Source organism: Stomoxys calcitrans, chromosome 1 (assembly GCF_963082655.1).
Source record: "Stomoxys calcitrans chromosome 1, idStoCalc2.1, whole genome shotgun sequence".
Lineage (NCBI taxonomy): Eukaryota > Metazoa > Arthropoda > Insecta > Diptera > Muscidae > Stomoxys > Stomoxys calcitrans.
Window position 1 is genome coordinate 76,682,999 of NC_081552.1, and position 26,271 is coordinate 76,709,269.

At 37.9% G+C, this 26,271-nt stretch overlaps 1 protein-coding gene across 4 annotated transcripts in view; it reads left to right on the top strand.

Moving 5' to 3' along the window:
- The window catches only part of LOC106086832 (uncharacterized), a 109,859-nt gene that overhangs the window by 48,831 nt on the left and 34,757 nt on the right, over positions 1-26,271 (top strand). For all 4 annotated transcript variants that reach the window (XR_009396647.1, XM_059361201.1, XM_013251644.2 and 1 more), the window contains one exon: positions 8,690-9,613. Coding sequence is in view for 3 of the 4 variants with exons in the window: in XM_059361201.1 (XP_059217184.1) it covers positions 8,690-9,613 (924 nt within the window). In the remaining variant the exon portion in view is untranslated. The remainder of the gene's footprint in view (positions 1-8,689; positions 9,614-26,271) is intronic.

Consider the following 26,271-nt stretch of genomic DNA (forward strand, 5'->3'; position numbering starts at 1 on the left):
TATGTCGAAATAAAAACCGATCTGAACCATATCCGGTACGAATGTCGAGGGGTCCAACGCAACTCATTGTGCCTAATTTCAGCGAAATCGTTTAATAAATTCACCATTTATGGGTCTAAAACCTTAAATCGGGAGATCGGTACATATGGTATCTATATCCAAATTTGGACCGATGTGGGTCGCATTGAACAGGGATTTCGAGGAGCCTTACACAACGCGCGATACCAAATTTCTGTGAAATCTGACAATAAATGCGCCTATCATGGGGCCAAGACCTTAAATCGAGAGATCGGCCTATATGGCAACTATATCTAAATATGGAACGATCTGGGCCAAGTTAAACAAGGATGTCGAGAAGCCCAATACAATTTACAGTCCCATATTTCAGTGAAATCGGACAATAATTGCCTCTTTTATGGGCCCAAGACCCTAAATCGAGAGATCGGTCTACATATATGGCAGCTATATTAAAATCTGAACAGATCTGGTGCGTATTGAACAAGTATGTCGAGAGGCTTAACACAACTCTTTGTCCCAAATTTCAACGAAATCGGATAATAAATGTAGCTTAAATGGACCTAAGACCTTAAATCGGTGATATATCTGTATAGGGGCTATATCAAGATATAGTCCGATATAGCCCATTTTCGAATTTAAATGTCTGGCAAACGGCATGACAAAATGAATATACCCCCATCCTTCGATGGTGGGAGTAGGAATAACGCCTAAAAATTAACTTAGCCTTATGTCCATTGGACTATGTGAGCGGTAACCAAAAAATATCACTTATGAACTCACCTTATCGCAAGTTCACCGACTAACACGTCGAAGTATTAGACATAATACATAATTACATTAAATATTATACCAGTCCAATCTAATATACTTTTTGTGAAATAAGAATTTCATAATTATTTCTTGTCAAAAAAAAAAAAAACTTTGAATTTAATCTCTATTAGGTCGAAAATCGTTACGTTTATTGACCCCACCTTATCTGTTTACCAAATCGGTTTACATTGTCTTCCAAAGAGTCTCATTTGATCGATCGTATAGAAGAAAAAAATTTAGTCGTCAAGTATTAATTTTGTTTCATAGCGAAACAAAGGAAAATTGTTAGTGGAACACTGTCTGATGAATGAACAATCGTCTGTCTCACATCTGAAGATAGTGAACGTTTGCAGGGTTTCACTGAATTCCGGTAATAATCAGTATATTAAAATTCTATCAACAACAAGAAATGCTCATCTTGATGCGGATGATTCAAATATGAAATACTACACACGTCAATTGGGAATAAAAAAATCTCTATTTATTGGCATACTTTGGTTTAGTTTAGCCTATTGTAGTCAACACTCTGCAAAGTACAGACGTATTTTTTTTATTATTTCAATCGCAAACGCGAGCACTACATTTTGTAGCGGGTAAGAATTAAAATATATTGTGAAATTGTGATTGAGTTTCCAATATGGATTGAAATTTCATTCCTTTGTGCTTAACAAATGTGATGGATTTTTGTACACGAAAGAATAATGTTTTCTAGTTTTAGTACAAAATCAGGAGTTTGTGAAAAAAATGTTAGTTGGTAGCCACAAAACCAAAGTTTGGTGTGATTTTTAATTGTAATTCTTGACTTTAAAAAAGTGAAATTATTATCAATATTCCGTAATTGGGAAATTTCTAAAAACTAACCAAAAATTTAAACATATCAAGTAGCCATATATTCATATATGTGTAATGAATATACTATGGACACTTCTACAGTATTAAAAAAAAATTCTTCAAATCTGCTAATCGCAATACTTTGTGATTTTTTTTTTTGTTAAGCCAGGGTACTCTGTTTTTAGTTGTGAAAAACTTCAACAAAATATCTTAATTTACTTAAACATTTGCACGGCAAATTTTCTGTGCCAACACAATCCGGCTATCTTATTACACTAGCATTAATTATGCCTGATTGCTATTTTTGAGTCGTCGGCCTAAAGAAAGAATCATTTCACACATTTTTTACTTACATATATTATATGTGGAGTTTGACAGTTGTTCTCGTGAAAAGCCGAATAGAGTACCAACCCTAATGTGTAAATTCCAACGGCTACAAATGCAAGTTTGCCCATGAACATAACACTAAGAAACTGGGACAAACTTCTCACATATCACTGAGTGCTGTCCGATTCAAATTTTTCAAGCTCAATGATAAGGGGCCTCCTCTTTATAGCCGATTCCGAATGGCGTGCCGCAATGCGACACCTCTTTGGGGAGAAGTTTTAACACGGCATAGTGCCTCACAAATGTAGCCAGCATTAGAAGGGGACAACCACCGATTCAGTTTTTTCAACGGCTACAATGTTTCATTTATTTTCATTATATTGTGCAAGTGACACAAGTTAAATCCACACTATTTGAATATTAAATGCACAAAATCGATTTTACATGCTCTTCCAGCAGAATGACAAATGCACTACAACGATTTTAAAAATAAATAAAACATATAAATAGTATGTACTGAAGCAAAAAAGCTGCATATAGATGTTTTAAACAAATTTTTATTTTAAATGTTTTTCCAAAGTGAGTTAAACTGATAGAACGAGGACATTATTTACCAACTCAAAAACGTCCATCGATCTAATCTTTTTGGGTAAAAACAGCATTTTTTTTAAAGAAGGATCAACGTGTGTTGTTCTTAATAAATTGGACTCTCATCGTACGATACCAGAGATATTACTGATTTAATACAATTTTAATTTAATACAACTCGTCAAATGCATTAACGTACTCCACCTACCCACGAAAGTAAAGTGTACAGGTTTAGACTATCCTTCGAATAGCAACATTTTTTTCAAACTGTTTTTATAACATGAGGGGGGTGTATCCGAAGAAAGTCCACTGTATTTACAAGAGCCTAGTTAGACCGACGGCTGACTTTATAGATACTTGGTTAGGAGAACTATTATATAATGGACGTCAATGGAGAAGACTCTGTTATTGCCACTAGGGGGGAAATAATGTCTGGGTGTCCACCAAATGCCTGCGCAAGACCATTCATTTCTGCTTTCAAGACACACTAACAATCATAGAGTGTTTCAAGAACTGAACTCTTCGCTTAAAAATACAACATTGTATGAGACAATTGAGAACTGAGTAAAACTGATAAATGGTAAATGCATAAAATGAGCCCTTCAGCAAAAAGAAAGATTGAAAGAGATTGATTGATTTCAGTGAGTGCACCTTGTGCGATGCATGTATTCGGGCACCTTTTGCTTCCGATAAAGTACTATTTTTCTTGTCGTCTGCTTTAGTAGTTCGAAAGTCGTACGAAGGCAACGTGGACCAACTCAGAGGCATAAAATAGAGATTTTTCGAGATAACTTTTTAGTATGTATGCCCATGGTGATGGTATGCCAACCCCAAACCGATTAAGGCAATATGGGACTCAAATGAATTGTATTTAGAGTCGATTACGAATCTGATATTCAAAGTTGGGGCCAAATAATTGAGAGGTTGCCTCACCCCTCAAAATCCTTCAAAGCGGTAATACCGCCCCGTCGAGACAATATGGGACTTAAATGAAAGGTATTTGCAAATGGGGAAAAAATTGTCGTCCAAAGTTAACACGAAGTGTTAGGGGGTCACCCGTCCTAAAAATGTCAAAACTGACTTCTAACCGATTATGGAAATAATAAAAAAATAATAAAAAAAAGTTTTATGAAAATTTCTGAGAAGACAATATCAGCATCCTACAAAAAACATTTTGCTGAAAAAAAATTTTATGAAAATTTCTGAGAAGACAATATTTTGAGTAAAATGTTCTTTAACATTAGAAAACACAACCGGCCATTTTGGCCGATTTTTGAAATTCAATCGAAATTTCCGAAGAAAATATTTTTTGTTCGAAAATTTGTGTAATATTTTATTAAATAGGTGTAATATTTACGTTTAACACATTCTTTTATTTAAAAATAATATTTTATGGAGATAACTATGTGGTGTACCTAGATTAACTTACCGGTCAGTTTGATCCTTTTTATAAAATAGTATCATTGTTCGCCAAATTTTATAAAAATACTACTAAAACCCAATTTGAAGAAGAATGTATGAATCCTTTGTTCGAATGGAAGCAAATTTTTACGGTATTTCTTAAAAAATTAAAAAAACACAAACCCTTCTTGGGATATATTTAATTTTTCTGCCTATTTAAGGAGTTTTGGGGTCGGGGAAGCCCCCTAGGTACTTGGACACAATTTTTAGTATCATGTTCGGACTCTACTCCCAAATACCTCTCATTTGAGTTCCGATCGGTCCACTTTTGATGGGTGGCGTTTTGATGGTAAGGGTCCGCCTCCTTCCGATATGAAAAATTGCAAATGAAAATTCGTCCACGAACATTCAATTAAGGAACTGGGGCAAACTTCTCACAAATCAATGAGTGCTGTCCTTCATTTTCATAACCGAGTGCGAACGGTGTGCCACAGAACGACGCCTCTTTGGGGAAAAGTTGTTACATGGCAAACTACCTCATAAATGTCACCAGCATTAAGAGGGGATAACCACCGCTAAAAAATTTTCTGGGGTTCCTGCCAGGATTTGAACCCAGGCGTTCAGCGTCTCCTTCTGGACCAACCTACACAATCATGTAAAAATTTTAAGAAAATTTGTTTAGCCGTTTTTGAGTCTATATGGAACAATCAAATTTATTATTCCGCGAACAAACACAAATTAATTTTTATATAAATAAAATCTTTATATTTTTCTGTGAATATATACATCTTTATTTTTATACCCACCACCGAAGGTATATTCATTTTGTCATTTCGTTTGCAACACATCGAAATATCAATTTCCGAACCTATAAAGTATATATATTCTTGATCAGCGTAAAAAACTAAGACGATCTAGCCATGTCCATTCGTCTGTCCGTCTGTCTGTTGAAATCACGATACAGTCTTTAAAAATAGAGATATTGAGCTGAAATTTTGCACGGAATCTTTTTTTGTCCATAAGGTTAAGTTCGAAGATGGGCTATATCGGACTATATCTTGATATAGCCCCCATATAGACCGATCCGCCGATTTAGGGTCTTAGGCCCATAAAAGCCACATTTATTATCCGAATTTTGATGGAATTCGGGACAGTGAATAGTGTTAGGCCCATCGACATCCTTCGTCAATTTGGCCCAGATCGGTCCAGATTTGGATATAGCTGCCATATAGACCGATCCTCCGATTTATGGTGTTAGGCCCATAAAAGCCACATTTATTATCCGATTTGGCTGAAATTTAGGACAGTGAGTTGTGTTAGACCCTTCGACATCTTTCTTTAATTTGGCCCAGATCGGTCCAGATTTGGATATAGCTGCCATATAGACCGATTTCTTGATTTAAGGTTTTGGGCCCATAAAAGTCCGATGTCGCCAAAATTTGGGACAGTGTGTTAAGTTAAGCCCCTTGACATACTTCTGCAATATCGCACAGATCGGTCCAGATTTGGATATAACTGCCATATAGACCGATATCTACGTTTAGGTTGTGGGGCCATAAATTTGCGACAGTGCTTTTTGTTAGGCTCTTCGATATTTTTATGCAACTTGGCCCAAATCGGTCCAGATTTGGATATAGCTGCCATATAGTTCGATATCTCGATTTGAAGTCTTGGCTCCATAAAAGGCGCATTTATAATCCGATTTCACTGAAATTTGGCACAGTGACTTATGTTCTTCTCGACATCCGTATCGTATATGGTTCAGATCGGTTTATTTTTAGATATAGCTACTGTACTTATTAGTATTTGGTCCAAATCGGAACATATTTTGATATAACTGATATGGGTCATAAGGTATGAAATTTTAACCGAATTTTGATGAAAGGTGGTTTACATATATACCTCAGGTGGTGCGTATCCAAAGATCGGCCCGGCCGAACTTAACGCCTTTTTACTTGTTTTTTTTACTGAAATATATTCAGTTTTGATAAAGGAGCAGGAGAAAAATTTGATTAAATCAAAATTTTTTTCCAAGAAATGTTTGATGCATTTTTTTTCAAAAGACAAAATTTTTTTTAAATCTTCTCCATCAAAAAAAAAGTTCTACATATTTTTAAAGACAAAATTCGATAAAAATTTCTTTGTAGACAAAACGTTGATGGAATTTTCTCCTAAGACATAATTTCGATAAATTTTCTTAAAGAGTTTTATTCTACAGGTGAAACCCCAAGAAAATATTTTCAAAAGACAAAATTTAATTAAAGTGATGATTTATTGATTAGAAATGGACCATTAGTAAGAACCTGATTAATTTAAAAATACGGATCTGTCATTCACATTTGGGTCCAATTATCAGAAAAGAAAGGTCTGGTCAGAGGACATATGAAGCTTAACCCATTTTAGAACACTACCCATTTGTGGTGCAATCGCTTTGAAACTTTAAGGTGGAGTTACTTAACCCGCGCAGCATTTATGCGTACTTACGCATAAAATTTTGGTTTGTATTGTGTGGGTTACACAACAAATGCACACACGCATCTGCCGGAATAAGTTAACCAACTCTCAACTTTGAACGCGTTTCAGGGCGCAAAACACATGATTTAAATATGTTTGCTAAAATCATATTAAACCACATAATTGCCAATTTCCATTGAAATTAACTTTGGAAATGACATAAATAAGCAGATGTTTTTTTAATTCGTGCGCAGCAAAAGGGTCATGGTATTCAACTCAACCAAAAGAACGCATGTGGGCGCATTTAATTGCTTAAGTACGCATGAGCGCTGCGCGTGGTATGTAAGTCCAGCTTTACATGTAAGAAGCTTTCGATAAATAGAAGTTGTACTCGGTGTTTTTATATGCAAACTCCATACTTCTTGAGCCTCTACAAGGCGCAATTCTTATCCGAATGAACTGAAATATTACACAATGATCCGAATCGGACTATAACTTGATATAGCTCCAAAAGCATAACAGTTCTTATTCAATATTCTTTGTTTGCCTAAAAAGAGATACCACGCATAGAACTCGACAAATGCGATCCATGGTAAAGGGTATATAAGATTCGGCCCAGTTCGGTTTCATTATAAGTTAGTAATTTACAACTCACTGGTGCGAAAACGCAACACTTGTCTAATATAGGTTAAACGTAAGACATTTGAAAGTAAGATATATTTGTTCAAAAAATCAGTGAAGGTCCAAGGGTTTCTGAATGTGAATGGTAGGTGCGGGCTTGTGCATTAAAGTTTAAAACCGCAACTAATGCGTTTACATGAAATGCATGAAAGACCATATACAACGTGTGTAGAAAAAAATGGAACATGTCCTCGGGTATTGTCTTTTGTAGCTAGATTCCTTGGGTAGGGCGCAATTCTGGTTAAAAAAGGTGGCATCTATGTCAGTTTCTTGCTGAATCGTTAAAAAGCAAGGCGTATTTATGAGGTGGTCGCATCGGCGAATTGTTACAACAAAACGTTTTTTTTTTTGGGAACTCGATATCTCAAAATTTGTAAGCAAGGCGAATAAAATCCGATTCACATTGACATTTAAAAATTTCGACAAATTTGATTCGACCAATCAGAGCCAGACATTTAATTATTTTCGAGAGTCAAAGCAAAAAAACAATTTAGCTCCAAAGGTATGACCTATAAAACCAACAAGATGGCAGGTTTAAAAAGTTTTCACTAGGATATAGTAGTACAGGACATATGGAGGAGCGAAGAAACGCAGGATTTTTGAAGGTGAGAAATTATAGACGGTTGATTATCTATTGTGGCGTTGCCCAGAAATTCTTACTATAGGCATTTGAAAGGACCATAAATGAATGCCATAAATGCCATAGGACCGGTCGCCACGAGAACATGATGCTATTGGTTATTTAAAGGCGCCAATAACTCGCCTTTTCACATCGAGGATCACAGGTACTTAGTGCCAGGCCTTTCGCTAAGACACTCCACCCGATCGATACAAGTGATTGTCTCGTGAACTATTAGTCTTATTCTATAAATTGAACATACCAAGGCGAGTTGCTACAACAAACAATCTTTTTTGGGAACTTGATATGTCAAAATTTGTAAACAGGGCGAAAAAATTCGATTCGCCCTGACATTTAAAGTTTTCGGCAAAATTGTTTCGATCAATCAGAGCTAGAAGAAAGAAGTTTATTAATTTTTGAGTGTAAAGAAAACACATAATTAAAAATGTTCAAAATACCAATTAGCTCCAGAGGCTTTACCCACAAAACTGGGGTCCAATCTGTGTGGTGTGGCGAATTCAAAAATGAGTTGACATGTCAAATTCTCTCAGTTGGGTTGATGCGGCCACCTGATAAATACACCTTGGAACATACAAACAAAACACAAACATTAAATTTTCAATTTTGCATCTTTAAAATTTTAAATAAAGTTTTATGTTGTAAGGCGAATTCAAAATTATTTTGACATTTGCAGTCCCATCCGCTGTGCTGATGCGGCAACCTTATTAAATACGCCATTGTAAAAAACCGAAAACACGCTACAAATCAGTATAGATGCATGTTATGTCTATAAACAGAAAACAGATATTTATACTTGTAATATGTAATATGTAATGTAATCAAATCCACTATTATTAAAAAAATAGCTAACTTCTAAGAAGGATCAAATTCTATTTGCAAATTTTATCTATTTAATTTTACGCTTAAAATCTAAGTGTTCTCTTCTTTTCTTTGTTATAGGTGAAAAATCCAAACGTTTATCATCACAAGCAAAATCCGAAGAAATTGTTGAAGCCATGAAGAAACTAGACGCAAAATTAGTTGCCTACTTGGCTGGTGAAACAGAGATCACCTCAAAGCATCATCTTGTCAATTGCGAGCAAGAGAATGAGGTCAATTTGAATCTGGAACAAAATGATAACAACAACAATAACTTTTCGGTACGCATGGATGATTTATCGCCCGCTACAAAATTGAACATATTCAAGAGTATCAAAGGGATTAAAATTGAAATGGAAGCCCTTACCCTACAGCCGGAAGGCACTAAATGCATGGACCTAATGCAAAACGAAATTCGACCCATTTTTACTGTCGAATGCCAGTTATCCAATGAACTTATTCGTAAGGTTCCGCGCTGTGATATGTTCCATTTGATGCAATTTGAGTCAGAAAAATTCCACAGCCTCACTCAATGCACCCGATTCGGCCAGGAAGATGAACGCTCTGTTATCTTGGATTTGGACGAAAATGATAATGAATTGGACGAAGTCAATTTGGGTCGCCTCTACTTTACCGTATGGTGGCGCGAACCTGGCACTTGCCTGAACGAAATGTTGGGCATGGGTGTTTTAGAACTATCAGATCTATACAATGCCTCACTGCTGGAACAGTGTAAACGCATCGAGATTCAGCGTCGGGATCGTATTTTGGCTTGTCTCTATTTCAAGATAATACTTCAACGCGACTTGAAGGCCACCAGCCAACAAAAATCGTCTGTACAAATGAAGCGGGAAATCTTTTTGCCCAAACAATCCAGCTGTGATAGTGGCGATGAGAAATCACCCTCTCATACTTCAAGTGGCAAACAGAATAAGCCATCCCCTGATGCTATCCAATCGTCAGCACAATCTAATTTGTCTACTGACAAAACATCTACAGAAAAAGGTGAATATGCTGAAAATTTCTGGTTTGTAAAACATACCAAAATACAATGACTAAGATTTCATCAGCCCATAGTAATGAAATCGATATACCCTTTTATGAAATCACCAACTTTAATTACCAACAACGGCCCCCCAATTATGGATGTAGACCATACAATAAAAATTGTATGCCTGCAATTTGCAATGATGATCTTTCTCAATTGGTTTATGATGTTATGTTTTCAAATAAATATTTGTGTATTGCAATTGTTGAAGACAATCGAAAAAATAACACAAAACAAACAAAAACAAAAAAAAAAACACAAACAAACACTTTCGTTTCTTTATTTTCTTCTTAGGCATAGTTTTAAAGCTCGTTGAATGATTATCTCGCACATTATATTTGTAATTTGTTTCACTCATATAAATTCACCTTAATTTTTCTATAGTACTCATCGACGTTCTGCAGCCTAGGTGATCGAATGTCGAATGGGAGTGGGCAGAAGGGAGTGTGTGGTTGGGAGTAGGCGGATGGGAGTGGGCCGGTTGAAGTGGATGGGATGGGAGAACTTTCATTATTAAGCAAAAAAAAAAAAGAATTAAAAATGTTTTTATTTGCCGAACGTTAGATACCCACCACCATTGATATGTATCATCCAGCTGCTCAAAGGAGGACGGTAGAGGCTGCCCTGCACAAGGTTATGCATAAAATAGAAGAATTCTACGATGCCAAGACGTACATGTTGACGGTATTCATTGACATCAAGGGGGCTTTTAACAATGTGCGGACAGACACACTGATCCAATTCTTAGACCAGTATCGGGTGGACCGGGTCCTTAGAGATTGGGTTAACCATATGCTAAGGAAGAGGTGGATAAATTCTGGGTCCCATGACATAAGGACAGATAAGGTAGAATGTGACACAGGGCACGCCACTTCTATGGTGAACACCACAAATAACCTATTAGGGATGTTGACTGAGGAGGGATTTGAACCCGTCTACTACGCAGACGATATTGTAATACTTCCGAATAAGCTTTGCAGACGTGCGGATAGGGTCTTGGAGATGGCATACGAATGCTAGACCTAGGGGTCTCAATTTTAACCCAGAGAAAACTGAAATCTGCCTGTTCACGAGAAACGACGCACAGTTAGCAAAATGGCGAAAAAATTGGAAATTGGAAAGTCCACAACTTTTTACCTGTTGATCTGAGCGTTAAAAATTGTCCTAAACATTTGTAAAGGAAGATATAGGCTTTTAGTTATACCGTATACTGTCAAGAAGGCTAAACCCATAGCAGCCGTTTGTACGTACCGGATTGACCCGATGGAGTTCTTTATCGGCTAGGGCTGCCGCCTCAGTGTATAACACAGTGCTACAATACAATAATAACACAACCGCCAAGAAGGTTTTTTTTATAAACTTAAGATATTTAATTGGGAGATATAGAGCAATCTCCAAATTAAACATCTCAATGCGCACTTTTTATCCGATTTTTGTTAAGAAAACACTGAGAAAAACTAAAGCAAAATTTTTGATATTTTAAAATTAAACTATTCATACCTCTTTAACGATATACGATGGCTTGTTTATTTTTAGATCTAGTCAAGCTCTTTCTAAATCATGCAAATTGGTTCAGTCGATCAAAGTTATACCCACATGAAGGTGGAAGAAGTGAAAAGTGTGTTAATTTTTCTTTCGAAATGAGCTCGATGATCGAATATTTAATACAATGGAAAATGCCACAGGAGGTACACTACACCACCTTTTTAAAAATCCATACAACAATAACTAAACTCGACATTGTCCTACTAGCTGAGTCATTTTTCCAATGTGTGTGTTGTATTGTAGCGTAGATGCCTTTTCCACATATTACATTTCCACGGTATATATATATATATATATATATATATATATATATATATATGTCCTTTATTAACAATTAAAGTATACTTAATATACTACAATAAAATATGACCAATAGTAGCTCTCTCCATGTAGCTGTATCCTTGGCCAAAGCCTTAGCCTGATTCCAAGATATATGGGTTGATTTCAACTCTGTTTTCGTGCAGCAGATCCATGTGTTTTTCTGGCGTTGCCTGCTTCGCTGTCCTTCCAGTCTAGGACATTTCTCGCTATATCATCGCGCGACCCGCGTAGGATATGACCCAACCAAGTACATTTTCTCTTCCGGATTTCTACATCGACAGAGAAAGTGTTAGTTTGAAATTCCACATTTGAATTACGATTTGGCCAGAAATTTCGAAGTATTTGTCACGCTGCCTCGCTTATAAAAACTTGGTTTTTGCGAGTAGTCGCTTGTGTCAAGCCCCAAGTTGTACAGCCATATATTAATTGGATTTTACACTACTTTTGAAGATTATGACCTTTGTATTATGTGAGATGTCACTGCATCTCCAAACTTTGTTGAGTTTAAGAAATGCTCTTCTAGCCTTTTTGATACGTACGCGTATGTATGCTTCCGATCCTCCGTCCTTTGTTGCCAAGAAAGAGCAGTTGTCAACGTCTTCGTTTAAAGTGAGCAGTGCCAAATTTTATGTTCCTATACATATAAAAAAAAATTAAAAATAGCGTCGGCGATAGGATGCAACCCTGCTTCACTCCTTTATCGATCCCGAAGGGTCGGCTCTCTTTTCCATTGAAACGGACTGAAATTTCGGCATTCCTATATAGCTGCCTAATAGTGTCACGATCTTCTCAGGGTTCGCGAAGCTGTTTCAAACGCACGCTCGTCGATGAATAAAAGGCATAGGTATGTATTAAGTTCTGAAGACCGTTCAATTATTATGCGAGGCCAGTTAATGTGGTCGGCACAAGAACGTCCTGGCCGAAAAGCTGCCTGCTCAAAATGCTGTCAAGTGCAGGTGAAATACCCTGCAGAAGAAGACTTGCCATCACTTTATTTATTGCGTTTTGCAATGTAATCTGCCTCCAGTTTTTACACTGGGTGAGGTCACCCTTCTTTGGTATTGTGATCATGATCCCTTTCTTCCATTCCGAGGGACATTTTTTTCATTTTCATTTTATTCAGCTAATGCAACTTGAAGCCACGCAGTGGCCAATTTAAACAAATTACAATGAACTACTACTCATGTTTAATATACAAAATATATATAATAATGACTTAAAGACTAAGATGGCAAAAATTAACTACTCATTATATTTGAATACAAGCAAAAAATATTAATTATTATTATTTGAAAAGATTCTTAATAAAAAAGAAATAATGTAATTTGACAAAAATAAAAATATAAAAAAAAGTTTGTAATGTGACAAAATAATTATTCTAGTTACCGACTAGATAATAAAACATATTTGAATGTATGTAAATGTATGGGTTGCCCAAAAAGTAATTGCGGATTTTTTAAAAGAAAGTAAATGCATTTTTAATAAAACTTAGAATGAACTTTAATCAAATGTACTTTTTTTACACTTTTTTTCTAAAGCAAGCTAAAAGTAACAGCTGATAACTGACAGAAGAAAGAATGCAATTACAGAGTCACATGCCGTTGAAAAATTTGTCAACGCCGACTATATGAAAAATCCGCAATTACTTTTTGGGCAACCCAATATATACATAAGTAATTCATTGGGATGAAATTATCAACACAACACAGCCAAACTACTAAATAACAGAGTAATCTTTTTCGATAGGTGTTATTTGATATCGAGAATTCTTTTAAGTTATTAGGAAGACAGTTATATTATCTGGCAGTTCTAACTTGAAATGATTTGTTCATATAACCTTTGACCATATGAATGATAATCTGATTTCGTCGCGTACGACCAAAACTAAACGAGTCTACAAGGAAACGGAGTGATTGCGCTTTGAATATTTTGTGGGAAAATATCAGACATCTGAAACTTTAGGAAGGAACATCCCAAAATTCGCTCAACATAAGGAGAAATGTGGGTATAGCGACGAACCTAATACAGATAAGGGACTACACGATTTATTGCAAGTTTAAGTCCTCTAAGGTTTTCAGCCGTAGTTGCACAAAAAGCCTCAATACAATTAAGGACATGTGGCACGTAAGTCTCTCCTTTGATGGAAGTGGTAACATTAGACCACAGTTGTATAGCTGGCGAAGTGCTACATTAGTTTGCTTATCATCAATGGTGACACCCAAGCATTTTGACATTAACATTAAAATCTACCAAATCTCCTTTTGGTAGAGAGCGTCTCAGTCGAGTCGAGGAATAGAATTGATCCTTTGTTTCGTCTTCATCGGGTTCGGTTGGCGCGTAGCATTGTACAATATATATTTTGTGAAATTTTTAATTTAATTTTACGGTCACGATGCGTTCAGATATAATATTGTATGATAGAAGAGCTTGTTTTGCTTGGACTTGGTAAAGTCTCGATGCTTTTGAGAGAGTTCTGACGTTCCATGTTCCAATCATAAACCGTGTTCTGAATGCATAGGTCGTCATCGGGTGGTTGTCAGTTCCATTATTTCTTGTTCATGTTTCTGTAATCGTGATTTTTAAATGGATGGCGCATTGGGCCATCGGATCAGTATCTAGTGCTGGCGCTACCAGCGACCCTCTAGACCGGGTTTTCTTGATGGTTAATCTTCTGTAAATCTGCGGGCGTCACCGTTGGCCATTTCTTTTGGCTCATCCGCTGCCGACGGTAGCATGGGAATTCCGCACGGAACAATTCCAGGGTATGAACATGGTTTTGTGCATCGTATGGAAGTTGTGTTGAGCGCTTGGGTTAGGTTAGGTTAGGTTCAAGTGGTAGTCTGCCATCAGACTCTACCCGACGTTTTCGTCCATTGTGATATCACAGTAACCGAAGAAGAAGGAAAATGCCTTCTAGTTCCTACCGTTGAACCATCCAGATCGCTTTAAAAAGCCCAACAACTTGTGAATTTTCACATCCGCTAAATCAGACAGGTTCCCAAAGAAATGAGAACCTAAAATGGAACTCCTTCTGATTGCCAGTGCAGGCCACACACAGAGAAGGTTTTCTATAGTCTATTCTTCGATGTCCTCAAAACTCCTTCAAAAGTCGTTATTGGCAACCTTCAGTCTGTTTCCATGTTTTCCGATTAGGCAATGACCTGTCATGACGGACACAATGACTCAGACGACTGTTCTAGCCAGTGATAGCAAAGCAGTAGACCTATTCAAGTCTAGATAAGCCACATAGTTTTGCTCACAGCCACCTAGGATTCGTTGTCCTTTGGGCCTGGTCCTGAAAACTTGACTTACATGACGCTAGAAGCATACCCACAGATTTCAGTTTCCCTGGAATGTGTAAGGTAGTTCCTAGTCTCACAAGCTCGCCCGCTTTACAATTCACTGGGATATCTCTGTGACACGGCACCCAGAACAGGTGAATTTTGAACTGTTCAACCATCTCGTTGAGAGATCTGCGACTGTCGAGGGTGGTTTTCAGAAATACGTTCTCCAAGGATTTAATGGCTGCCTAGCTGCCTGAGAAGATATTTATGTCATTCGTAGTTATGACATTATATCTAATCCATTCCACCACTTCCTTAATTGCAAGGATCTCCGCTTGATACACACTGCCGTGGTCAGGTAACCTTTTCGATATGACCAATTCTAGATCTTTAGAGTACACCGCAAAGCCCAACTGGTCGTCTAGTTTAGAGCCATCCGTATAGAAGGCTATGTAACTTCTATTACAAGGGATATCGTAGTTCCAATCGGTTTTATCAGGAATAGTGGTACAGTACTTTTTTTTATCAAAAAGCAGCTGAGGTAGGATGTAATCCGCACTGCCTGGAACATCGGGCATTGTATCAAGGATAACACAGTGTCCGTAGCCACCACATGACCAAAGAGAAAGTTCCCTCAACCTCACGGCCATGGTCGCAGCAATTGGTCTCGTCACAGTGTCCAGAGGCATTTAATGTAGCATTAAATTCAGTGCATCAGATGGTGTCGTCCTCAGTGCGGGAGGTCCCCCAGACCACAACACCATATAGCATTCTCGGTTTAAACCCCCAACTTTTGCCGATGGCTCTCTTGCAGGTATTAGGGCAAGAGTTGCCTTTCTTTCCCTTTCCACAATTTTGGATTTGAAGTTCAATTTCCTATCCAGCAAAACACCCAGAAATTTTGCACTTTTTGTAAATGGAACATTCTTTCCTCCCAAGGAGACGGGTGCCACTGTAGGTATCTTGTATCTCCTGCTGAAAAAACTAGTTCTGTCTTGCGGGGTAGCCCACTTCGCTGTTGCACGTAGAGCTCCCTGAAGTATATCTCTTAACGTGCTGGGAAACTTTACCACGTCATCAGCATATGCAACCACATTTACACTTTCTTCCAGAGACAATAATATATTGGTAATGGCTTTATTCGAAAGTAGAGGAGACAGTACCCCTCATTGAAGTGTCCCTCTGCTAACTCATCATTTTGGGTCCACAGATTCCAAGCCTGCCGTCATGCATATTTTTGTAAGCAAATTAATAAATCTACTTAGGGTAGAGTTGATGCCTAGAAACTCCAAATCCTTCATGATTGACGTCAGTTTTTTGTCACATAGGACACTAGACATACATTCTCCGACTTCTGAATATACCCCACCGTAATAGATCTCGTGGAAAGAATCTTCCTTAGCCTAGAGGCCTCACATTTATCCTCCCAGAGCTGCAGAATTCTACCCAAGCTTAGTTCTGAGCCTTTTTTAGCTCGCCCTTACATTTTCTAAGCTTAGCCTTATAGATGTCCCAACCGTGTGGTGCTCTTGTGGCTTTTGTTCTGTTTAAGAGTTTTCTGCAGTTCTTCCTTAGACCAACTAGCTCTGGGGTCCACCATGGCGATCGCTGTTTGCCCCTTGGCTTGGCACTAGAACATGCCGACACAAGCGAGTCATTCAGGGCCTTCGTGATCCGCTTGACCACTATGTCTATATCCTCCGTAGTTTCAACTTCCTTTTCTAGTCTAGAAGGGATAGACGTTCAGAATTTGTGCCGAAATTTATCCCGACCCGCCTTTCTTCTGTTTAACCGAGGAACCACTTTTGCAATATTTTCTGTAAGGCTGAAAGTAATATAACGATGTTCAAAGAAACTGTGGTCATCCAACACTTCCCAGTCGCATATTCTTGCGCTTATATCTTCCTGTACAAAGGTAATATCAAGTACCTTCTGCCTATTACTGGTAATAAAGGTCGGTCTATCCCCTTTATTACAAATCGCCAGATTGCAACTCATAATATATTCGATAATCAACATATCTGGTGATGTACATTAGCATCACTTCCTACAATGAAGCTCTTATTCCCTACAGAAGCGGATTCAACCAGCAACTTTAGGTTTGAAGGCGGCATCTCTGAATCGTGTGTCATATATAGGGAAGCCAGCCAGCCTAAATCTTCAGTGCTTACCGACGGAAGAAGAAAAACATCCAGACTGCTCTTTGCAAGAATTTAGGCTCTGTGTCTCCCATTCCTCGTACCCCTGAGTAGTTTAAACCTGGAATTCTTAGTCCACAAACCATTCCTTCACACACCCATGGTTCCTGGATAAAAATCACGTCAAATCCCCCTGCCATCAGGAGGATCTTTAGTGCTGCCGAAATGTAGAAATCGGACTATAGTAAGGATTCAAAATTTTCAGCACTGGCTGTGTTAGCCTCGTCTTCTAATTCCGCCCAGCGTTATCGTTGTGCCACTTTATAATCAAATTTGACACTTTGTTCGACGATGAAACACGAGTAAGGCCGCTCGAGATTTTGCAATCATTGATATTTAAAAAGCTTGCTCTCCGTACCTTGATGCAAATTTGCAATTCACATTCTTGTCGAGTATGGTTGAAAAAAGAAATTCGTTTAGAAATTTTTTTGCAGTCCATCCGTTAGTATCCCCTCGAAATATTCGTTCAAGACCCCATAAAGTGTATATATTCTTGATCGTCATGACCTTCTAAGTAGACCTAAGCATGTCCGTTTGTCCGTCGAAAGTACGCTAACACTCGAGGGGGTAAAGCTAGCCGCTTGAAATATATACTTCTTATTAGTGTAAATCGGTTGGGATTGTAAAAGGCTATATCGGTCCATGTAAACCGATCTGGGATCTTGACTTCTTGAGTCACTAGAGGGCACAATTCTTATCCGATTTGGCTGAAATTTAGCATGACGTGTTTTGTTATGATTTCCAATAACTGTGCAATGTATGGTCCATAACCTGATATAGGTGTCACATAAACTGATCTGGGATCTTGACTTCTTGAGCAACTAGAGGACGGTTTAAGTCTTGAGCTGCTGGAGACCAAATCCTTATTTAATTTGGTTGAAATTTTCTACATGATGTACTACTATGGCCTTCAATAATCATGGCATGGTCTCCAGATTGAGAGAAATCGTCCAGAGAACTTGGAGTACATAATGCAGGGCATATACGAATCGGCTTAACTGAACTTTACGCCTATACAGAGTGTGCCACCTTTTTAGAAAAATTATGCTACTTTTTTTCAACGAATGCCAATTTTTGTGTCCCTTTTTCGAAATATTTCGACGGTAACGCTGATTCCGCCAGGAGTTCATCCTTACGAGATTCGTTAGATCTTGTCATGATGAGTTTCCGTACGCATCCAGGGGCTGGTGAGAAAGCTGTGAACACACTCCCCGCTGGCACACACCTTGAGCCCAGTCCAACCGGATAACCCACCCACACAGGGCTTGTCAGGTCCCGTTTCGATGCCTTCCCTTCCTTTCTCGATTGTGGCAGTGGGATTTTCAGTCTCCTGCAATCCGCCAGACTGGCGATGTGGTCGATAGTTCCTCAGGCAAGTGTTCACCAACAAATGCTGAGTCGTCTTCTGATTCCCCAACCCCACCGCTTCTATAGACCTTCAGTTTCAATTTGTTGAATCCGTAGGATACAACTCCTTTAGATTCGTTGAGGTCTACGAAACAGCCGGAGTTTTGTAGGAATACTGCATGTCTCCGGTCACCATCATCCAATCTACCAATTTTCCAGTCGTTGGTTTAAAGATTGGAATTACATTCCCTTAGTTTTCCAAGTACCGATTCACGATCTGGGGGAATCCTTGGTATCCAAACATGCGCCATTGATCGAGAAGGAATATCTTCCTTCTTGACTAAATTTAGTGGTGCACTTGGCCAGATCTGACCAATCTTGTTCGCTCACAACGATACATTTCAATTGAGCATTGATCCCCGAAGGGAATTAGTCTGTATCGGCCCCGATACCAGCCTGCATCGTCAAAAAGTAGAGGAGACCCAGGAAATTCCGCAAGGACATCGGAGAATACTGATGACAGACCAGTTTCCGAATCTAGGCGTGTAGTCTTTGGAGTAGCCTGTGCAGCGATTCCCCGAGCCCAATTAAGATAGTCTCTCTCTCTATTAGTGAGAGTCTTAGGGTCATTCGCACCAAGTCTCTCAATAAACCTGAGAGTGACGCGACTTCTATTATTCCAACCTCTTAAAGAGCGTGTTGATGGATTAGAACGCAAAGTCGTCTGCAACCGTTCATTGTTGCCCGAACGTCGTGGTTCAAACCACGGCCTGGCTCAGCCAAACTTTTTTTTAATTTCTAATTTCGTTTGCCTGTTAAGACGAAGATCATTTGTATGGTGATGTGTTAATTTTTCTTTCGAAATGAGCTTACTGAGCGAAGATATACAATGAAAATCGATCGAAGATGTTATACAAAAAGTGGTCAACTTTGACACCCCTGACATGAACCAACTTAGGGACGTGGTATGAAAAACATTATTAACGGTGCCGCCTGGCCTCTTACTAAGACTTTCCGCTCGATACCTCTAATTTCCGCGACTGCCGTTGCACTCACTCCGTATGGAGCATTCCACTATCTGCAACCTGTGGACGCGCCCAGTAGCTCGCAGCTAAGGTTCCCGTGACAGTAATGAACACCAGACAGATCGGATCTCAATGTTTCAGCCTGTGTGGTGCTCATCGCTATCCCGTGTCGGGACTGGCTTAGGTGTATGTGCATACTGGCATGGGACGGATTAATATCCGCAACCTCTTTTCAACTTAACCTTACCATATACAACTATAGCCCAATATTGTCCTATCTAAATATAATAGAGCCAGGACTTCAAGGTGTCCAAAAAAATTAACTTAACAATTCAAATACTAAGCTTGGATTTCATCAGTACCAACGTGTTTCCCTATCGCCCGTCTAACCTACAGTTTATGGCTTTTTGATTTGTGTTGTATGAACTCGAACTGCAATTATATTTACAAATGGAATCTCAGTCCCGGACTTCTGTTCTAGCCAACAATAGATCTTTTAAGTCTAAGTTAGACCACATAATCTTGAAATTATCGCAGTAAAAAATTTTTGAATATCAACTTGTCGTTAAGGACATAGCCATAATCGAATAACGATCCCTGTAGGCTGTATAGCCATTGACAAGTTACATGTATACCGTAGGTGGTCTTTGTATTTTAGAAAGTCGTCTTGACAAAGATAGGTACAAAATTATTCTCAAATAGCCTCATTAAATCCTGAATTCCATAACCTCTCTGTAAGATAGGAGTAGTCATACCTTTGAGACTCAAGCGGTCGAATCGTGAGATCGGTTTAAATAAGTTCTCTTTCAGTTATGTTTGAATTTATTTATTTATTAAATCGATCCGTAGGCAAGTGGGCTATATGTTGATTGAAATTTAAACATAGTAGGGTTTAATACAATTTGACAAGACATTTAAATATACAATATGAATATTAACAATTAAAAAGGCATTAAGTTCGGCCGGGACGAACTTTGTATACCCACCACCTCGGGTATATATGAAAACCCCCTTTCGGCCAAATCCGGTGAAAATTGGATAACTTATGCACCCAAATTCGACACGGATATTGAGTGGGCTAATAAATACAAGTCACTGTTAAATTTTGTATCTCAAATTTCAACAAAATCGGGTAATAAATAAAGCTTTTATGAGCTTCAGACTCTTAATCGGTACATCGGTCTATATGACAGCTATATCTAAATACAGTCCGATCTGTACCATTTTTAGATCGGATAGCGGATGGCCTAAAACTACTAACTGTCTTAAATTTCAGCGAAATTGGATAAAAAATAAAGCTTTTATTCGCTTCAGACCCTAAATCGTTATCGGTCTGTATGGGAGCTATATTTAAATATAGTCCGATCCGAGCCATATTTGGAACGGATGTCAGGAGAACTAAGACTACCCAATGGTTAAAAAATAAAGCTTTTATGGGCTTTAGACCCTTTATCTGGAGATCGGTCTATATGACAGCTATATCTATATAAAGTCCGATCTAAAGCATTTTAATCGAGGGATCGGTCTATATGGCAGCTATATGAAAATATAGTCCGATCTGAACCATATTTGGGTCCTATGTTAGGAGGCATAAAAATACTCAATATTTCAAATTCCAGCGAAATCGGTTAAAAAATAAGGCTTTTATGGGCTTTAGGCCCTTTAACTGGAGATCGGTCTATATGGCAGCTATACTTAAATATAGTCCAATTTGATCCATATTTAGATAGGATATCAGGAGGGTTAAGATAATTCTCTGTTTCAAATTCAAATCGGGTAATAAATAAAGCTTTTTTGGGCTTCAGATCCTTTATCGTTATTTATGGCAGCTATATATAAATATATTCCGATATAGACTATATTTGGGTCAGATGTCGGGAGGCCCAAAACTACCCACTGTTTCAAATTTCAGCGAAATCGAATGAAAAATTAAGCATTTATTGGCATTAAACCCTTTTTCGGAAAATCGGTCTCAATAACTTAAACAGCGTGCATCAAAAAGACGTATCTGTGCCAAATTTCAGCTTAATATCTTAATTTTTGAAGGCTGTAGAGTGACTACAATAGACGGACGGATAGACGGACAGACACACTGTCATCGTTAAATCGTCTTAGAATTTTACGACGATCCGAAATATATATACTTTGTAGGTTGGGAAATTGATATTTCGATGTGTTTCAAACGGAATGACTAAATGAATATACCCCTACGGTGGTGGGTATAAAAATTTAATTTATGGCATACAATTTAAATTAACCAAAAGAAATGAAAAATAGGGATTTAAACCCCTAAACAAGTGAAATAAAAAGACTAAAAAACAATTAAAACTAAAACCCCAACGCACGGTGATATAGTGATTGTCAATCATTGAATAAAAACAGATTCTTTAATTAGGCCAATTATTTAATATGTAGTTATTTCGAAAGTTTGAAAGTCGTTTTTTTTTTAATGTGCCCGAACATACTGAAAAATCTTTAACATCAGTAGGCAGATCATTCGCAAGGCTCTGGCGATTACGAAGATCTTTCAAAAATATTGTCAGTAAAATGCTAATGATCAGAAACTGTTCAAAAGTGCAACCAAGAATTTGCTTGGTAAAATTAAGGTAGTAACGTCTACAGCTTGCTCCATAAACAAATCGAAGAATACTGTGAAAACAAGATTGCTACCTGGTGATGTTAGAACGATTTGGTCCCATATAAACTTGGGCGCCATATAAAATATGAAGCATGAATACTCAGAAAAAAAATAGCCCTTAGAAAACCAACTACCAAATTTTAGCATTCAATCGAATACATTATTTGTTGAAGTACGTAAGTAAATCTCTCCAAGTGACTTGACAGACAAGATTATTGACATTTTGTTGACTTTCAACAAATTCTATAGTTGAGGTAGTTCTAAGGACAGGAGTACCTGCATGTAGAGCACAAAACTCCCATGCCATTAATGACTTGCTAACCCAGGTTCGAGTCCCCAGGTCGGCCAAAAAAAGTTTTTTGTTTTTCATTAAACTTATTTTAGAAAATTCGTATTCAGAAAAAATTGTTTTAGAGTGGTTTTTACTTTTTTTTAAATTTAATTAATTGAGACACTCATTACTGTGCAGTCGTACATATTGATTTATTTCACCATAAAGAAGATGATGTCGTTAGGCTAGAGGATGCGTGACAGACTACCAAACATGAGATTATGAGTTCAATACCAAAATTATTAAAATTTGTTTTTAAGGGCCATAGTAGAGAGTGGCAGAGGAAAACCCGAGAGCAGCAGTAAAATGAACGAGACAAAGCGGCGCGAGCCGAACAAAGAAAACAAAAACACCACCACCCGAAGCAAAGCACATGCGTTAACCGGTTAGATGGTTTTTTGCCTTGCTTATGGATATATTGTTGTTGTTGTTATATGTTGGCTTGCAAAGAGTGCCCTTCAACAACAAATTTGTACTATGGGTCGTCGAGATTCAAAATAAATTGTTGCAGGAATATTAACAACTTTCGTAGTTGTTTTCTCGACCAAAGTGTTGTTTTTTAAAATTACTTTTATCTGTGTAAGGATTGTGCAAACATATACATATTTAATTTGAGTTGGTTGCATAACATATGGACTAAAGTTTTTTAAGGGATAAGTTCAGCTTCGCACAAATATGAGAGATATGAAATGTAAACGAAAGATCACTATCACATTCAAAACCAAGTGAAAGTCGTCAGCATAAACAGCTATGTCAACATACAACGATGGACATCATTTACATTCAATATAAATAAAACGGGCCCCAAAAAAGGTCTCTGGGGTATTCCTGCTTGAATTGAGTTAATATTTGAGCTGTGGCCACGGCATAAAACAAACTGCCTACGGTCAGAAAGAAAAGATGATATAAAGCTTACACGACGAATGCGAAACATTGAATTCATATCTGAGTTTGTGGCAAAGGTGATTTGGATCGACAGACTCAAATGCCTTGCGTAAATCAGTACAGCAAGAACATCAGGATTCCGACTATCCATTGCACGCCTAATATCATTCGTAAGTTTAACCATAAGTGACATGGTGCTATGAAATTTCCTGAAGCCAGATTGGCAATTGATTGGGCTTTAATTAAAATTTCAAAGATCTTAGACAGAGCAGGAAGAATGGAAATGGCCGATAATCTGAAAAGTTAAAGCCAATAGCATTCTTCTTCCTTTGCGGTGTAAGCCTTGCTAGTTTCCAGGCCATACGAAATTTACATGCCATTATTATTAAGAGGTGGAGAAAATGATGTAAATTTAGACCATACTTGGCATGGAAATCGTAAAAGAAACCAAAATGCAAAAATGTAAGGTGTGATCGGATAAGAGTTGGGCCCTACAGTAGCCCAGAATTGAAGATAGCCTTATTTTAAGTACTATATCATGTTACGGTCTGATTTAAGCCATTTTAGGCCAATAGAAGTAAAAACAAGTAAAAGCGTGCTAAGTTCGGCCGGGCCGAATCTTATATACCCTCCACCATGGATCGCATTTGTCGAGTTCTTTTCCCGGCATCTCTTCTTAGGCAAAAAAGGATATAAGTTAAAGATTTGCTTTGCTATGAGAGCGATAGGATCCGGATTGGGTCCGGTTCGGACCACAATTAAATTATATGTTGGAGACCTGTGTAAAATGTCAGCCAATTCGAATAAGAATTGCGCTCTTTGTGAGCTCAAAAAGCAAAATAGAGAGATCGATTTATATGGGAGCTGTATCGGGCTATGGACCGATTCAGACCATAATAAACACGTATGTTGATGGTCATGAAAGAATCCATCGTACAAAATTTCAGGCAAATCGGATAATAATTGCGACCTCTAGAGGCTCAAGAAGTCAAGATCCCAGATCGGTTTATATGGCAGCTATATCAGGTTATGAACCGACTTGTACAGGGTGGCTGATGAAAGCCGCTACCAAAAAAAAATGTAATAACTTTTTTTCTATTTAATAATAATAATTTAATAATTAATTTAATTAATTAATTAATTAATTTAATTAATAATAATTTAATAATTAATTTAATAATTTAATTTAACATGAATAAAAGAAAAATGTATTCCATACACCGAAAAAAAAATGTAGCAATATTCATCATTGTAGCAATATTCATCAGCCACCCTGTATTTTATTTGACATAGTGGTTGAAAATAACAATAAAAAACGTCTTGGGAAATTTCAGCCAAATCGGATAGGAAGACCCAAGATCGGTTTATATGACAGCTATATAAGGTTATGCTCCGATTTGAACCATACTTGGCACAGTTGTTGGGTATCATAACAAAACACGTCGTTCAAAATTGCATTCCAATCGGATAAGAATTGCGCACTCTAGACGCTCAAGAAGTCAAGACCCCAGATCGGTTTATATGGCAGCTATATCAGGTTATGGACCGATTTGAACCATACTTGGCACAGTTGTTGGATATAATAACGAAACACGTCGTGCAAAATTTCAATCAAATCGGATAAGAATTGCGCCTTCTAGAGGCTCAAGAAGTCAAGACCCAAGATCGGTTTATATGGCAGCTATATCAGGTTATGAACCGATTTGAACCATACTTTGCACAGTTGTTGGATATAATAACAAAACACGTCGTGCAAAATTTCACCCCAATCGGATAAGAAATGCGCACTCTAGAGGCTCAAGAAGTCAAGACCCATGATCGGTTTATATGGCAGCTATATCAAAACGTGGACCGATATAGCCCATTTACAATACCAACCGACCTACACTAATAAGAAGTATTTGTGCAAAATTTCAAGCGGCTAGCTTTACTCCTTCGGAAGCAAGCGTGCTTTCGACAGACAGACGGACGGACGGACAGACGGACGGACATGGCTAGATCGACATAAAATTTCACGACGATCAAGAATATATATACTTTATGGGGTCTCAGACGAATATTTCGAGTAGTTACAATCAGAATGACGAGATTAGTATACCCCCCATCTTATGGTGGAGGGTATAAAAATAAAAAAAATAAACTTGGTTGACCCGAAGCCTTTCGGGTCGACGCAGTCCGAGTTAAGGCCGTGGGCGTCGAACGCGCATGTAACACTGTGGAACAGCGAAACGGTCGGTAGGTCGATGAAAATCCTATGGGGAGATCCTGATCATGAGAAAACGAAGCTAATATTCAAAGGAAGTAAGAAGGAGGTCGGTATAGCTTTCGGTATCGTAACGGGACGAGGATTAATATCCGCACCCTCTTTTCAACCTAACCTAAATGAGAGTGTATTAGAGGTATACACGAATGGCGATTAAGAATATATAAATTGTATGGGTTCAATAATTCGAGCCGTTACAAGCTGAATGAGGAAGGTAATAAAACCCCACATGGTGCAAACTCCTATTTATAATCGAAAAAGAAAAAAAAATGATTCCCAGTAAGATTAATTTTTAAGCTGAACGGAGAATTATGAACGAAAAATCTTAAAGAAATGAAATGAAATTATTTTATTCAAAGACAATTTTACGATTGCAATATGGCGAGCACAAGTTTTCTTTTTAATATTTTAATTCTACTCTTCAAAATCTTTCACTGTTTTATTGTTGTTGTTTTTGTAGCAGTGTTTTGCGTTCTATCTTTCGTCTGCTTGATTCTGTTAAGTATCCAGATCCAGAAATTCTGCGACTAAGATGTTGGTCTAGCAGGGCAGTTAAACAGGCGACGTGTGTTGTGTGGTCCCTAGTCACAATCGGGACATACATCCTGCACGTCGGCACCAAACCTTGCTCTGTAGGAGTTGAGGCGGCTGCATCTGCCAGATCGTGATGGGGCTAGAACTAATCTGTTTCAATTCAATTTCTTCAGGTGCAATGGGAGGCGGTTGTTCTCCAAGGAAATTTAACCGGTAGCTATTCACCGCACCTGCTACCATATCT